The sequence below is a fragment of the Scylla paramamosain genome, chromosome 12, assembly GCF_035594125.1.
Source record: "Scylla paramamosain isolate STU-SP2022 chromosome 12, ASM3559412v1, whole genome shotgun sequence".
NCBI classification, from domain to species: domain Eukaryota; kingdom Metazoa; phylum Arthropoda; class Malacostraca; order Decapoda; family Portunidae; genus Scylla; species Scylla paramamosain.
In genome coordinates this window covers 17,854,293-17,871,262 of record NC_087162.1, presented here as the reverse complement: position 1 = coordinate 17,871,262, position 16,970 = coordinate 17,854,293, and the positions used below count along the sequence as shown (strand labels likewise).

Sequence of the window (16,970 nt, the reverse complement as noted above, 5' to 3'; positions counted from 1 at the left end):
TTATGTACTGTATCTGTATTTGTTTAATGTGGTATATTACAAAGTTGTGGCAGGAATAGAAAGTCAGTCTGCTACATGGAAAGAAGAAAGAAAGAAAAAAAAAAAAAATTGCAGCCTCATGTTAAAACTATTGACTGATTATAGGCTGCAGGACTTTGCAGTATCTTACCAATGTCTTGAGCCACTCTGTGATGGCTGGGGAAGTGAGGGCCTGGTGGTGGGCAGCATGTGTAGATGTGGCTAGGTGGTGGTGAAGCCGCTGGCCAGAGAGAAGAACAAGCTGAGAACCCAGCAAAGCTCGGTCACTAACCAAAGGTATGATCTGGAATAGTTCAAGTTTCATGTTAAGTTTTCTTACACAGCAATTAAGTACTTATCTGTTCAACATGAAGTACATGTCAGTTTTGTTTCTTAATTTGGCAAGAAAATTCAAGATGAAAAAAATAAAATAAACTTAAAGAGAAAGAAGGACAAAGTATGAGAGAATATTGAGGAAATGAGTGTATGAGAGCTGAGAGTTTCACATCTAACTTGTATCACACTTAGCTTAGGCTCTGTTGCATACACAAATCGTGCATCTGTCCCCCCCCCCCAAAAAAAAAAGACCAATGTACTCCTTTAAATTGAATACACCACTACCCCATGGTGCCATGGCCATCTTGGCTGCACGTACACACTCCAGTGTTTGTGCTGTGGTGGCTGTTAACATGTTGCCACTCACCTCTCCAATTTTGTCCCCTTATTTGTCTTTGTGTGTGCCCTATTGACATTATGGCAGCTCTTTCTCCTTCCTAGTCTTCTTCTGTCATTCTGGGAGAAGAAATCATTCTGCAGGAGACTTCAGATCTTGTCCAGATGGCAGTCAGAACTCAGCCAGTCTGTCCCCAATGCGAGTATGAACAGTGCTCCTGCCAGAGTATTAGATGCACTTTTCTCTCGAAAAAAAAGTATCTAATAAATACCGTGCATCTAATGCGGCCATACTACAGACGCCTAGGCCTGTATGCCTAGGCCTATAGGTGTGGAGTTGAAGCAGTAGTACACTAAGCACAAATACTGTTACTGATAATATTAATAATAAAATTCTCTCTCTCTCTCTCTCTCTCTCTCTCTCTCTCTCTCTCTCTCTCTCTCTCTCTCTCTCTCTCTCTCTCTCTCTCTCTCTCTCTCTCTCACACACACACAGAGCAAGAGAGAGAGAGAGAGAGAGAGAGAGAGAGAGAGAGAGAGAGAGAGAGAGAGAGAGAGAGAGAGAGAGAGAGAGAGAGAGAGAGAGAGAGAGAGAGAGAGAGAGAGAGAGAGAGAGAGAGAGAGAGAGAGAGAGAGAGAGAGAGCAAAACGCACACACACACACACACACACACACACACACACACACACACACACACATGTAGTGCACACAAATAAATGAATGTGGAAAATTTAAGACTGTGTAGCTTAACAGTGATGATAAAGGCATGAAAGAAAGAAAGAGAAGTGGGTGGTGGCAATATAAAAAGATATCTAGTAATATAATAGAGATGAAAAAGAGGGAGATGGAAAGAGAAGAAGAAAACAAAACTGACAGAAGAGGTGACAAAAATAGTGGACTTAAGCAAGAAATACTGTGAAGAAATTAAGAAACTTAAGGAGGAGAATGAAGAGTTAAAGAAAACTTTGCAAGAGAGAGGTTATGGCTGGAGAAATTAAAGAGTGACAGAGGAAGTCAAAAGTTGGAAAGAAGAGAGAGAACAACAAAAGGGGATAATGAGGCAACAGGAACACAATAAGGATATGGAAAAGCAAGTTATTAAAATAATAAAGGAAAAAAAGTAATCTTGTGAGAGACATGGTACAGAAAAAGATGTGTGGTGGTGGTGGTGGTGGTGGTGAAAATAGCTAGAGAGAAAGAAGTGAAAAAGGCTAAGGAAATAGCAGAAGTGGTGGAGGAAGGAGAGGGGATAATTAAACAAATTGAAGAGGTTTACAGGATTGGAAGTATGAAGATGGAATAAGACCAATGAAAATAAGATTCATGTCAAACAGCAGTGGAACATGTCTTGCAGACAGGAAAATTGGCAAAAGTAGAAGGAATGAAGGAAATATGGATAAAAAGAGACATGAATGAAGAAAAGAGAAATAAACTGAAAGAATTGAGAGTAGAGGCCCAGTCAAAAAATGGGGAAAGAACACAGGAACAAGTGAGAAGATTCACCTGAAAAGTTATGGACATGAAAGTGAGGAAATGGTGGCACAAAGATGCCATGCAAGATCACCAAGCACAAGTTCAAGGGTTATGTATACTAATGTAGATGGTTTGGTGTTGAGCCTATTGGAACTTAAAGACTACTTAAAGAACAATAAGCTAGATGTGGTATGTTTAACATAAACCAAACTAAAAGAGGAAATAAAGTTGAGATTTGCAAAGGAAGGAATTTGCAAAGAACAATACAGAAATGGGAGACAGAACTATGCAATGGCAAACTTTGCAGAACTTAATAGATTTTATGGAAAAATCAACTGGAAAGGGCTATTTGAAGGTAAAGTAGTGCAAGAAAAATGTAAGATATTTTTGAGCAAGTTTAGAGAGGGGAGAAAGAAGGAAGGGAAGGAGAGACAGAAAAGGAAAGGGAGGAGGAGTGATAATACTGGTTAAAAAGGATATTGTTGAGGAAGTGGAATATGGTGATGAAATGGCAGAAACATTGAGTGTTGTGGTTGAGGTCAAAGGAAATTAAAAAAAAAAAAAAAGGAAGATCACTGTGACATACATACCACCAAAAACTAATGCATGGGAGACCAATAAATTTAAAGGTATGCAACTAGAAACAAAATAATATAGAGGAAATGATAAGGAAAAGTAACAAAGTGCTCTTACTAGGTGACTTCAACACTAAAGGAATTAACTGGGAGATGAAAGTGAAAGAAAATGTTGGGTCATGGAGTGAAGAACTTATGCAAACCAAGATAGTGAATACAATGAGAGAGTGGGTGAACGAGCCTACGAGATGCAGAGAAGAACCATCACAGTTGGATTTCATGTTTACGAAAACCCCAGAAAGTAGATCAAGTATACATTGTCTGAGTCCAGTGGAAAGAAGTGATCATGTGATAATAGAAAGTACCACAGGAGGAAAGAGTGCTGCACAAGAAAGAACAATACGTAAATGGGAGACAGAACTATGCAAAGGCAAACTTTTCAGAACTTAATAGATTTTATGGAGAAATCAACTGGAAAGAGCTATTTGAAGGTAAAGTATTGCAAGAAAAATATAAGATATTTTTGAGCAAGTTTAGAGAGGGGGTGAAGCAGTGTGTGCCTAGTTATAAGTTGAAAATCGGGAAACATGAATAGTATAATGCCAGGTGTGTAGAAGCTAAAAAAGAGAAAGGACAGGGCATGGAAGAAAATGATGAGACAACTGAACAGAAATGCTAGAGAAGAATATAGAAAGGCAAGGAATGAATAAAGTAAAATAAGAAGAGAAAAATAAAGAAACTTGGAAAGTGACATAGTAAGAAAATGCAAGGAAAAAACCCAAACTTTTCTGACACAAACAGGAAAATAAAACATAAGGATGGCATAAACAAGTTAAAAAGGGAAGGAAGAATAAAAAAAACTATTGAAGAGATGAATGAACTAATCAATAAGTTTTCAATGTGTTTACAAAAGAAACCAATTTTGTGGCACTGAAAGTGGTATCACAAAATGAAGGAATACAGGAGATACAAGTAAAGAGACAAGAAGTCAAGAAACTGTTGGAAGAGCTGGATGTTAGAAAAGCTATGGGACCAGATCAAGTAAATGGATGGATATTAAAAGAATGCAAAGAAGAAATGGAAGAACCCATATGGGATATAATTAACAGCTTGTTGAGAGAAGGAAAAGTACCATGGGAATGGAAAAGAGTCAACATAGTGCCAATAAACAAAGGGGGAAATAAAATGGAACCATTACATTAGAGACAGATGTCACTAATAAGTGTTGTAGGCAAGCTTTGTGAAATACTAATTAAAGTCAGATGGGTAGAATATCTAGAAGATGAAAAGATAATTACAGAAAAGGAATTTGGATTCAGCAAAGGGAGATCCTTTGTCACAAATCTACTGAGCTTCTATATGAGAGTAATAGATGGAATGCAAGAGAGGGACAGATGGGTTGATGCAGTATAGCTACCTGGATCTCAAAAAAGCATTCAATAAAGTTTCCTACAAAAGCCTTATGTAAAAGCTAGAGAATGAAGGAGGATTAAAAGGAGAAACATTGAGATGGATGAAGAATTATTTACAAGAGAAGGAAATGAGAACAATAATCAGAGGCACTAAATCAAGTTTGCACAGTGACAAGTGGGGTACTGCAAGGATCTGTGTTGGCACCTATTATGTTTCAAATATATGTAAATGATATGACAGAGAATCTAAATAGTTATATAAACCTGTTTGGTGATGATGCAAAAATAATGAAAATAATAAAGGATGAAAATGACTGCAAGGAGTTACGAAAGGATACTGACAAGATACATGCATGGAGCCAAAGATGGAAACTACAATTTAATGCCAGAAAATGCCATGTGCTGGAAATAGGAAAAAGTAAAAAGAGACCTCTGCAGAAATACAAAATTGGAGAAGAAATAATAATGAAAAGTAATGAAGAAAAAGGTTTGGGAGTAATGATTCAGGACACACTATCACCTGATAGGCACATAAATGGGATACTCGGCTCTACACACAGCTTGTTAACAAGTATTAGGGTGGCATTAAACTATTTAGATAAATGATGAAGAAAATTATAACAAGTATGATAAGACCTAAATTGGAATACGTAGCAGTAGCTTCAGCTCCACATTGAAAAAAAAAAGATATACGGAAACTAGAAAGAATACAGAGGATAGCGACAAAGATGGTATCAGAATTGAAAGACTTAAGCTATGAAGAAAGACTTGAAGAGGTGGGATTACCAACAATACAGGAAAGAAGAGAAAGAGGAGACCTGATAACAATGTACAAATTAGTAAATAATATACAAAGAACAGACAGAAATGACTTGGTACCACAAATGGAGGAGGGAAAGAGACAGACAAGGGGGCATGGGAAGAAAATAAAGAAGAGTGGATGTTCAAGCAACATCAAGAAATACAGCTTCCTGTATAGAACTACAGTAAAATCCCTCTCATCCGGCATTCGAGTATCCGGCAGCTTCAAGTATCCGGCACATTTTTCCTCGAGCCTTAAAATCAATAAAAAATCAATGTGTACTTATAAAATCTATTAAAATTCCCACATGAGGCATACTTTGTCCCCTCGCCACCAGAGCACACTGCTTCACGCCACCCACAGCCCACTGCACTGTGTTTACTTAGTGACTCAGTCCCGCGTGTGCACTGTTTATCGCCTGACGCCTTCATCATGCCTAAAGTTGTAGAAAAGAGGAAGCGTGTTGTGCTTACACTTAAGCAGCTGATCAGATCAGCTGCTAATTAAGATCAGCTGATCTTTGTTATGGTAAGATGCGTAGAGTGTAGGGTGGTGATTGTGGACATAATTTCACTTCTATTCAAGTATCCAGCAATATTCAAGAATCCGGCATGTCGGCGGTCTCATTGATTCTGGATAAGAGGGATTTTACTGTATTGAAATCTGGAATGATTTGAAGGAAGAGTTTGTTGTAGCAAACAGTGTACACATGTTCAAAGAGAAACTGGATAAATATGGTTATGGAGACTGGACAAAATGAGCTTTGGCTCATGCCCTGTACAATTTAACTAGGTATATACAACTAGGTACACAAGAGTGCAAGGAGTGTAAAAGGAAAATTATTTGTTGAATGGTGAAAGGTTGAGTGGAGCATAAGAGGAAAAAGATCTAGGTATTAGTGACTGGGAATCTGACCCCAGAGAAACACATTAGCAAAATTACAGGAGAAACCTATAACTTGTTGAGAATAATAAGGCTGGCTTTTGCATATGTGGATGAAGAGATGATCAGGAAGATGATTATATCACTGATTAAACTTAGACTGGAATATGCAGTGGTAATGTAGTTGTCCTACAAGAAAAATTATATACGAGGAAGTTAGAGAGAGTTCAGAGAGCAGCAACGAAGATACTACTAAATATTAGGGACTTGACATATGAAAAAAGATTGGAAAGGTTACATTTATCATCATTGAAAAAAAATGAAAGAAATGGAAGACCTGATTGCGATATATAAAGCATATGAGGGAGTGGAGAAGGTGGACCAAAATGACGATGGTTTGGGATACACATACACATGATACTAGAGGATATGGAAAGAGGCTGAAGAAGAGTGCTTGTAGAAGAGATGTCAAGAAATATAGTTTCCTGTATAGAAGTATTGATGTATAGAACAGTCTGGATGAGGAAATAGTAAATGCAAAAAAGTATACATGGCCAAGTTGGATATTAAAAGATGTGGAGATGGAACAGCACGAGCATAGCTCTTTTTCCCATAAAGCACAACTAGGTAAATTAGGTAAACACACACACACACACACACACACACACACACACACACAGTTTTAGATATGATGGTAGTGCACAACCACAGTGCTGCATCATATCAATGTGAGGACAAAATACACACTATTGTAGGGATTTTGATGAAACTTTCACTGTTGCTTTAAATATATCAAAAGCTTTTGATAGAGTCTTACACAAAGCTTTAATTTCTAAACTACTCTCCTATGGGTTCTATCTTTCTCTCTCTGTAACTTCATTTCAAGTTTCCTTTCTGGCCATTCTATTGCTACTGTGGTAAAAAGGTCACTATTCTTCTCCAAAGTCTATTAACAGTGGTGTTCCTCAGGGTTCTGTCCTGTCATCCACTCTCTTCCTATTATTCATCAATGATCTTTGAAACCAAACTTCTCCTATCCACTCCTGCGCTGATGATACCACCCTGCATTTTTCCACATCTTTTCATAGACATCCAACCCTTCAAGAAGTAAACAGCTCATGCAGGAAAGCACAGAATGGCTGACTTCTGATCTCACTAAAATTTATGATTGGGACAGAGAAAGCTTGATTGATCAGTGCCTCAAAAGCTCAATTCCTCCATCTATCAACTCAACACAACCTTCCAGATATCTATCCCCTCCTCTTCAGTGGCACTCAACTGTTCCCCTTTTCTACACTGAACATCCTTGGTTTGCCTTTCACTTATAATCTAAACTAGTAACTTCACATCTTATCTCTAGCTAAAGCATCTTCTACGAAGTTAGGAGTTCTGTGTCGTCTCTGGCAGTTTTTCTCATCCCCCACCAGCTGCTAACTGTCCTTGTATGGAATTTGCTTCATGTGTATGGGTGGTGGTCCACTCGTACTGCTCTTTTAGACAGGGTGGAATAAAAAGCTTTTTTGTTTTGTCAACTCCTCTCCTCTAACTGACTGTCTTCAGCCTCTTTCTCATTGCCATAATATTGCATCTCCTGCTGTCTTCTACTGGTATTTTCATGATAACTGCTCTTCTGATCTAGCTATCTGCATGTCTCCCCTCCTCCTGCAGCCTTGCTGCACAAGACATTCTTCTTTCTCTCATCCCTATTCTGTCCACCTCTCTAATGCAAGAGTTTACCAGTATTCACAATCATTCATCCCTTTCTCTGGTAAACCTCTGGAACTCCCTGCCTGCTTCTGTATTTCCTCCTTCCTATGACTTGAACTCTTTCAAGAGGGAGGTTTCAAGACACTTATCTTCTGTTTTATTATTATTCTATCTAATATCTTTATGGAAACTGGCATTAAGCCTTTCTTTTATTTATATATATATATATATATATATATATATATATATATATATATATATATATATATATATATATATATATATATATATACAGTGGAACCTTGGTTTTCAAACTTAATTCATTCCTAAATGCTGTTCAAAATATGAAATGTTCGAAAACCGAAAGTATTTTCCCCATAGGAATCAATGTAAAATAAATTAATCCGTTCTCAGACACCCATCCACCATGTCTTAGCAGGTAATGACCAACACTCCCACTGCTAAGATGGCTGCTCCACAACATGTTAATGACACAGAACTCATCAAAAGACATTGTTTAGACTGTGCAGGTCTTTATCACTGATCTAGTGAGGGAAGCCTTACAGAATGACACAGAGAGGAGCAACCCACTTACCGCCAAAATTAAAGTGATCATAACACTTAATCTTGCTACTGGGAAAATGCAGTTGTGCATTACTTATGGCATTGTGGGTCATAGAGAGAACAACAAGGGGTTCAGGATAATTCCTGAGTGCTAAACCTTGTTTATTTACATCAAGGTTCTTCAATTTCTTCAATGAGATCACATTTAATTTGTTTAAAAGACTGAATTATTGTCTTATCCTCTCTCTCTCTCCTCCAAATATAAAAAATAAAGAAAATTTTTATAGAAACTATAAATTAGTAATAAATGGCTGCTTTTGCTATGTCTTGTAATGTTTGAAATCAAGTAACTTTATTTGAAAACCAATTTATGGTACAGCAACAGAAGCAATTATGAGTAAAATTTTTGTTTGAAAACTGAGTTGTTATATATATATATGTTACAGTCAATACCTGAATCCAGACAATTTGTAAAGTGACTTATTTTTTCAGGCAATTTGTGAACTGCCTGGTTAGGTTAGGTTAGGTTAGGTTAGGTTAGGTTAGGTTAGGTTAGGTTAGGTTATAACCTAACCTAACCTAACCTAACCTAACCTAACCTAACCTAACCTAACCTAACCAGGCAGTTCACAAATTGCCTGAAAAAATAAGTCACTTTACAAATTGTCTGGATTCAGGTATTGACTGTAATATATATATATATATATATATATATATATATATATATATATATATATATATATATATATATATATATATATATATATATATAAAATGAAACAAATTTTTTTACACAAAACATCCTTGTAAAGTAGGGGTGCATCTTTTGCAGAGGTTTGTCTAATGTGCCGGCAAACACGGTATGTTCCACATGCCACGAGTTTATTCCTACTGTTGCCCATGACCCTCATAATGTATGTATCAATTGCCTTTCTTATTTTTGCTCCATAGATTTATGTTGTAATGAATGCCTTGATTGGATCCCTGAGTTTATGGCCAAGTGTTCAGTCACCAGAGAAAGTTAAAAGCTAAGAGGGAGAGCAGGGCTCACCACTCCTTTTCTCAAAGCTTATCCTCCCATCAGTCTTCCCTTTCTTCTCCCTTCTGTTCCCTTCTGCCAGGGGAGCCTCAGCCATCATCTTTGGCAAGGGAAAAAAGGGGCTGATTTCCTTGGGTTTGCTGCCTCTTCTATTGACTTGGTTGATTCACCCTTACAGATTTCCACTGAGTTTGTACATCCTGATTTTCCATTTGCTGTGGTAGACAGCTTCCTCTTGCTTCCTTTTCACTCAAGCAGTGCCAGGTGTTGACCAACGTTTCTCCTCTTCAGTCTCTCAGTCATGGAGCAAGTTAGCTCTTAATTTGCCTACCTTTCCAGCTCTCCCATTTTTCAGCCTATACACCCTAAAGTCCAGTGCCAACCCACCCTTGGTCACAGCAATGTAGTGGATGTGAAGTTGCTCCAAGCCAGTGTACTGGAAGGTGGGCCTAACTGGGAAACAGGGGAAGGGTTCAGGGTCAATGTAGGTTTAGGAGATAGTGGCCAGATCCCAGACAAAACGTCCTCCTAAAGACATGGTATGGAGGCATAAGTGGTCACATTCTATGGTGGTGGGACTGGTTTCCTGTGCCATGCCTAGGTCACCAGTCTTCACAGGATGTGACAGAGACACAGGACACAATTGGGAAACTATGCTCTCTGACCCTAGTCCCAGTCTCAGGGTCCTGGGCGAGGCCTGGCACACACATGGCACCAAGACATGAGAGATAGTAAAGCATGTCCCACCACTGCAGCCATCAGAGGATACAAGGGTTGTGGTGACAGAAGGCCTTGCCCTTTTATCCTCTATGTCCACAGAGCAAAACAGAACCACCCACAGAAACTGCTCCTCATGTTATTCTTATAGCCACAATTTCCAAAGCTACTGCAGCAAATGGCCACTCTTTGCAGGCAGTATGCTCCCAGTTGTCGCATAGGTGTGCGGCATACCAGGGCAGACAGAGGAGTGACATAAGCAACATGTGCAACATCAGCAACATGAATGACATGTCCGTCCAGAGTGATATTAGTGACATGAGCAATAGGCTGTGACAGAACAAAAGTGCCAGCTGTTGCCTACCAGTTTTGAATAACCATGTATTGTGGCCTCCCTTCTAGTGGTTTCTCACTGGATGGGAGACGACATGTCACTCGATTTGGGGGAGAAGGCACAGGATTTAGAGTCTTTGGCTCCTATGCCCACATTCCACATAACAGAAAACACTGTGGTGGAAGAGAAAATGGAGGTTGTAAAGGCAAACTAAAGAGAATAAAACTTTGGTCTTCGCATAAACCTGGAATTAGAGGAAGGAATTATGTTGTATTTATCTTATGGATACCATACACCTTGACACCTATTTGCACATGAAAATGTGTGTGTGTGTGTGTGTGTGTGTGTGTGTGTGTGTGTTAGTAATGTAGGAGAGCACAGGGGGCAAGGAGACAGAGGGAGTATAAATGTGGAGGGAACAAATGAAGGAAAAATGAAAAAGGAATAGGAGACAGAAAAAGAATACTTATTCCTCTCCATCTAATTTTTCAACCACTTCTCATCCTTGCTGCTTATATTTATTCTTTCTGCTTTCTCCTCATCCTCTCATCCTCTTCCTTCACCCTTCCTCCACTTCCTTGCCCCAAGTACTCTCCTCCTTTCCCTCTTTTGTCTTGTCTCAAACCTCCCTCCCTGTCACCTCCCCTTCCCTTATCTGTCAGAGATAAGGGAGTGATACCTCACTCTCTCCCCCTCACTCAATCTGTCTTTCACATTTCATCCTTTCTTGCTCTTTCTCACTCTTGTATGATTCCATCTTCATTCTCAGTCAGTCTCATTCTGTTTTACAATCCTCAGGGTTGTTCTTACTCTCAGAGAGAGAGAGAGAGAGAGAGAGAGAGAGAGAGAGAGAGAGAGAGAGAGAGAGAGAGAGAGAGAGAGAGAGAGAGAGAGAGAGAGAGAGAGAGAGAGAGAGAGAGAGAGAGAGAAGGGAGGGGGGAAAGGAGACATTGCCAGGATAGAGCAGGAGACGGAGTGGCTGTCTGCTTCAGGGAGGGAGTGCAGGCACAACAACTCGACGTGGACACGCCGCCTCAGCTGGAGGTGATGTTCTTCCGGGTTGTGCTGGCCAACCACTCTGCCCTCCTGCTGTGCGCCATGTACCGCCTCCCCCCGGCAGGGGCCTGCCTTGCTCCTGTACCTCATGGAGGCCCTAGACGTCCTCCTTGACTCACCACTGCCAACACATCTTGCTTGTGGGCGACCTCAAACATCACCTGGAGTGCGACGCCTATGAGAACCTCCTGACAGTGCAGGGCCTGAAGGACCATGTGACCTTCCCCACTCATGAGCGGGGCAGGACCCTGGACCCCGTCATATCCGACCTGGAGGAGGGCACACTCAGCTGCCACCAGCTGGGTCTTGTGGGCAGCTCTGACCACCATGCTGACCTGACCCAGGTGGACATGGGTGTGGCTTGTGACGAGGCCACCACTCGCACAGTCTGGCTATGGGATAGGACAGACTGGGGCTCTCTTCGCCGAGACCTGCACAGGACTGACAGGCCTTCCATCCTGCAGGGTGGAGCGGAGGTACAGGTGCGAGCCTTCATTTCCCGCCTCTTGGCGCTCCAGGAGCAACACGTACCCCACCGGGAATTCGTCACCAGACCAACGAACCAGCCTTGGTTGGGCTCCCGCTGCCGCATTGCCGCTGAGGCGAAGTATTCTGCGTGGCTCTGCTACAAGCAGAGTCCTACTCAGCCCAACAAAGACCAACATCATGCGGCCTGCAAGAGGATGGTGATGACCTGCTGGTAGGCCGTAGGGAGGTGGGAGGAGAACCTGCGGCGCCAACTTGGTGGCCCTGGAGTGGGCAACAAGACTTGGTGGTCCCTTGTTAAGGGCAGACAAGGCCTCAACCGTCAGGACACTGTCCTTCCTCTCACAAGGCCTGACAGAACAGTGGCCACCAGCAGCAAGGACAAGGCTCAGCTGCTGGCCCCCCTTTTTGCCGGGAAGATGGAGGTGGACAACCCTGAAAGGTCACCGCCTCTTCTGGAGCAGCAGTGCAGAGAGACTGTCACCAAGATGGAGGTGACACAGGGGCTTGTTGAGCGGCTGCTGCGGGGGCTCGATGTGCAAAAAAGCTACCAGTCCCAACAAAATCAGCCCGCACGTTTTGAAACAGTGTGCCCGCAAGCTGGCTGTCCCCCTCACCAGTCTTCTCTGCCTGCTTACAGGAAAATACCTGGCCCTTAGTGTGGAAAGAGGCCTGGGTAGTTCCCGTACACAAGAGGAGCTCCAGGTCTGACCCAAAAAATTATTGACCCATCTCCCTGCTCTCTGTGGTGGGGGAAGTGTTCGAGAGGGTGGTGGCAAATGTGGTATGTCGCCACCTCCTCTCGGACCAACATTTTGGGATCAGACCTGGATGGTCCACCTCCGATCTCCTCATGCTCCTCACCGGGGGCTGGCAGGACGCTCTTGACGGCAGCCTCGACACTGTTGTGGTGGCCCTGGATATAGCAGGCGCCTTCGACAGGGTCTGGCATGGGGGCCTTCTGGAAAAGCTGAGGGCAAAGGGGATCCAGGGTGACCTCCTTCAGCTCCTTGGTGACTACCTCCAACGAAGGACCCTCCAGGTCATTGTCAATGGGCAAGCGTCCAAGTCCCTCCCGGTGAGAGTGTCAGTGCCACAGGGCTCGGTGCTGGGGCCAGTCCTGTGGAACATCTACATGGACGATCTTCTCTGACAGCTGCCGGCAGTCTCAGCTTATGCTGACGATTGCACTCTCTCCTGTACCTACCCCCGACACGAAAGTGTGCGTGCTGCTGAAGAGATCAGCAGCTTGGGGTGATACAGGAGTAGGGGGCCCGTTGGCAGGTGAAGTTAGCAGCACACCACTGGAGGGGCTTGTTCCCAACGCCTCTGCTAACAATATTAGCATAAGGCCATAAAGAATGTATATATATGTATATATCTTTATATTTATATTTGTGTGTTGTGTCACACCCCTAAAATGGGTTGCACACAGCAGTGCGCCTTCGGGTGATAATGTACCTATGTTAAGAGAGAGAGAGAGAGAGAGAGAGAGAGAGAGAGAGAGAGAGAGAGAGAGAGAGAGAGAGAGAGAGAGAGAGAGAGAGAGAGAGAGAGAGAGAGAGAGAGAGAGAGAGAGAGAGAGAGAGAGAGAGAGAGAGAGAGAGAAGCAGTGCCTGCAGCTTTCACCTGCCTGGAGCTATTGTCTAAAACCTGGAACCATCATTCTACTTTGCAAGTCAAATTTATGTACCATTTTACCGGTAATATTTCACATAAAAACATTCTCATTCATCATATAATCTCAGATTTAGATTTTCACTTTTTTTTTTTTTTTTATGATGTCCATTTTTGTACACAGTTTAAAGGTTAAAATTACTATTTTTACATTATTCAGTGCTCATCATTGAAACTCACAGGAACTTCATTAGTCGTTTGAGTTTTCAAAATGATTGCACTTGTTCTAGCTCAGTGCAGGTGCTTTAAGTAAAATTATTACATATTTGGCAACTCAACTTCTGTTTGAGATGATGTACAGAGGCAGGAATAAATGATGTTTATCACAGCTGTCAAAGGGGAGTGTACTTGCTGACACCTTCTGCCAACCCCCACCTACTAGACTTGCACTAACACTGCTGTTGAGCTCTAACTGGAGAATGGCTGACTACAAGGTGTTGTCAAGGGATGACATCATAGCCATCATGTCACTTCAAAAGGCTGGACATCTACATGGGCTAACTTGGAGCAGACCAATGTCAGTGTCTGCCAAATTCAAAGATATGTGGAGCAGATGATGAAAGGTGGTGATAACACAGTACCAAAGAAGAAAAATGGCCAGAAAAGACTGGCGAAACTTCCCTTCAAACTCTGAGACTTGAATAGTTCTCGAGTATGAGCCAGAAAATTAAAAGAAAACCGAAAATTGCTGGGTGATGTGTCTGTGAGGACACTGTCTCACTGCATCCACAGCGACCTCAGCTACCACAGTTATGCAGCACTGCACAAACTTGTGGTCTCTGTCGCCCAGCAGGAGAAGACGCTTGCTTTCCGTGACAAACACAAGATCTGGACCCTCAAGCAATGGCATAGTGTGCTGTAGAGCAACAAGGCGAGATTTTCGGTGACAGTCAGCAGTCAAGATCACTTGTACTGATGTCCTGGGGATGTCCTTGACCCTTGCAACACTTAACTGGCTGTCAATTTCCCTCATTCATTGATGGTGTGGAGCTGTTTCATTTATCATGGTGTGAGCAACCCTTGTAATGCCACCCAAAAACACCACAATGAAATGGGAACTACCTGAAACTTCCGTGACCATCTACTAGGGTCTTTTGAGAAATGCCACACCACTACTTTTATGCAGGACAGAACTCCCCATCATACTGCCACATCAGTGAAGAAATGGCTGAGGGACTACTGTGTGCCATTCTTCAATGACTACACTGCAAATTCTCCTGACATGAACCCCATTGAGAAGTTACATAGCCATGACTGCTCTACAATACCCAAGCTCCAAGCTGCACTCCACCACCTTTGGACAAGTTTTGCCCCACAATATCTCATGGTACTTGCTGACAGCCTTCCTGCATGTTTAGAAGAGTGCAGGAAGCATAAGGAGATGCCCACAAAATAATAATTGTAAAATCAATAAATTTATTTGGTGTATTACCCTCTTTATATTACCACATGTAGCAGGAAAGCGGGTTGCGATACATCCAATGATGAGCACTGTATATATTATCTATGTATAAGAATATATCTCTTATATATATAATAGGAATCTGATGGACATTTATATAACTGTGTAAGTGAATTCCATGGCTGGTACTACATAGTAGTTTTCAACAAAAGCAAAGATACAAGAAAGAGGAAAAGGTTCGACTTGTCTAAAAAGCAAGCAATAGAGGTTTAGAGGATAATTGTTAGAGAATACATAGAAAAGTCTGAACTCTATAAAATCCCATTTACTAGGTATATTATATTATTTACCTCTTCTGCCTGTTTGTCAAAGCCTGAGTTATACAGTTCACAGATGTACTGCCGGTTCAGAGGATCAACAGCCATGTTCCATCCCCGGGTCAGATCAAGAGCTCGTCGAACACTTGGTGCAATACCCTGAAGGACCAATATGTACTCACATTAATTCAAGATACTGTATATGGACAACCAATCATAAGCAGGTCTGCAAAAATATAAAATCCAATGAAATGGCTCTAAATGTTCAAACTCTACCACTAAACTACAAGAACTTAGTGGCTGCTTCATTAACTTAGTGGCACTCATTAGAATTCTTTAATTCTAACATGTACATGAAGCACCACCCAAGTATCTGAATATTAGGTCACAAATCATGTTATCTATAGAGGCACTAGCACAATGTGCACAATCTCTGTTAACTTTTTCTTTACCTAATCCATCATTGTGATCTTAGTGATCTAACTCAGGCTGCCAAACTACTAAGATTCATCCTTATATTCATTACTGCTATCCTAGTCACCAAATTTTATTCCACATTCAATCTAGGTTTCTATATCTCTTACAACAAAAATTACATTGAAAACTCTCTCTCTCTCTCTCTCTCTCTCTCTCTCTCTCTCTCTCTCTCTCTCTCTCTCTCTCTCTCCAGGACTACATTCGCAACATGACAGCTAGGAACACCCACCTGTGAAGGACTGGTGTTTTCTGGCAAGGCATTTACTGTGGTACTGATCACCTTACACATGAGGGACATTCGAGCTTTGGACACACTGGGATCAGCCTGAGCCTCAAATGTCCAACTTGTAGAAAGTGGCTTGAAGAAAACACTACGACCCTGTGGAAAGTCATAGTACTTTTCACCAATTGTGGCCTGAAAACACTACAGGAACCATTAAAGATTCATCTACAATGACAGAAAACTATAATAATCACCCCAAAATCTGTATTTTACTGAAGATGTTGCTAATGCTTGTGCTATAATTGCTATTGTTAATGGAGATTTAAGTTTGACAATATTCACCACAGGTCAAGCTGATCTAGAAATAACACTATCTCTTTTTCATCGATAGGAAAACAGTCATATTAGAATGAACCCTTCCAAAAAACTGGAAAAAATTGTTTAACACATACCACTGGAAAAGTGGTGTATTTTGATAGTCATAGAAATAAGTCCATGAAAATGGTAATATAATTGCTATTACCCTTATAAAAAGGTGGAGGAGGGGGCATAGCTTCTATATTGTTGGTGGATGAAGTTGCAATCCACCATTTAAAATCATTGGTAAGCAGCTTGCAACTCCAACTGCTATAAAACCTACATGCTCTTGCTTACTTCCAATCAGTGCGTGCTGGTAACTCCTCAATAATTGTGTGATATGACATCAACCTCAGTACCTCAAGGCCATACAAGGCTGCAGAATTAAATTTTGTCCTGGAATTTACCTAACCACAGCACGTCTTTGCCATGTGAAGCTTAAAGGTCCACCATTTTTCACCAAGAGGACAAAAATGGTCCTGGCCACCACAAGCAAGATGAAGAGTACCTGTCATGGCTCTGAGGCAAGAAGTCAAGATGAGTGATTGCTGCCTGTGTTGGCTGCCACAGAGCCACTATCTTTCATAACCCTGCTGCCAGCAAATACTTGAATGAGAATGAAGTTCTGACATTATGCAGCAGTTCTGAGGGTTCCTTTTTCATTTTTCTGGATGTAATGAATGGAATTTTTTATGAAAGTACACCTTATGAGTGTATCAGTCCTTATGGAATTCTTTGAGGTGTGGGCACAGTAACTTCATCCTCATTCAGATGTTTGC

The 16,970-nt window shown here is 41.4% G+C and overlaps 1 protein-coding gene across 4 annotated transcripts in view; it reads right to left on the bottom strand.

The window, feature by feature from the left end:
* LOC135105794 (rab3 GTPase-activating protein non-catalytic subunit-like) overlaps positions 1-16,970 on the bottom strand; it is a 67,369-nt gene that overhangs the window by 1,310 nt on the left and 49,089 nt on the right. For 3 of the 4 annotated variants that reach the window (XM_064014328.1, XM_064014330.1, XM_064014327.1), the window contains exons 23-25: positions 15,841-15,990; positions 15,168-15,293; positions 170-322 (exon numbers count right to left, since the gene is read on the bottom strand). In XM_064014328.1, the coding sequence (XP_063870398.1) occupies positions 170-322; positions 15,168-15,293; positions 15,841-15,990 (429 nt within the window). Of the gene's footprint in view, positions 1-169; positions 323-10,226; positions 10,370-15,167; positions 15,294-15,840; positions 15,991-16,970 lie in introns of those variants that run through there. The other variant, XR_010271008.1, reaches the window with a different exon arrangement.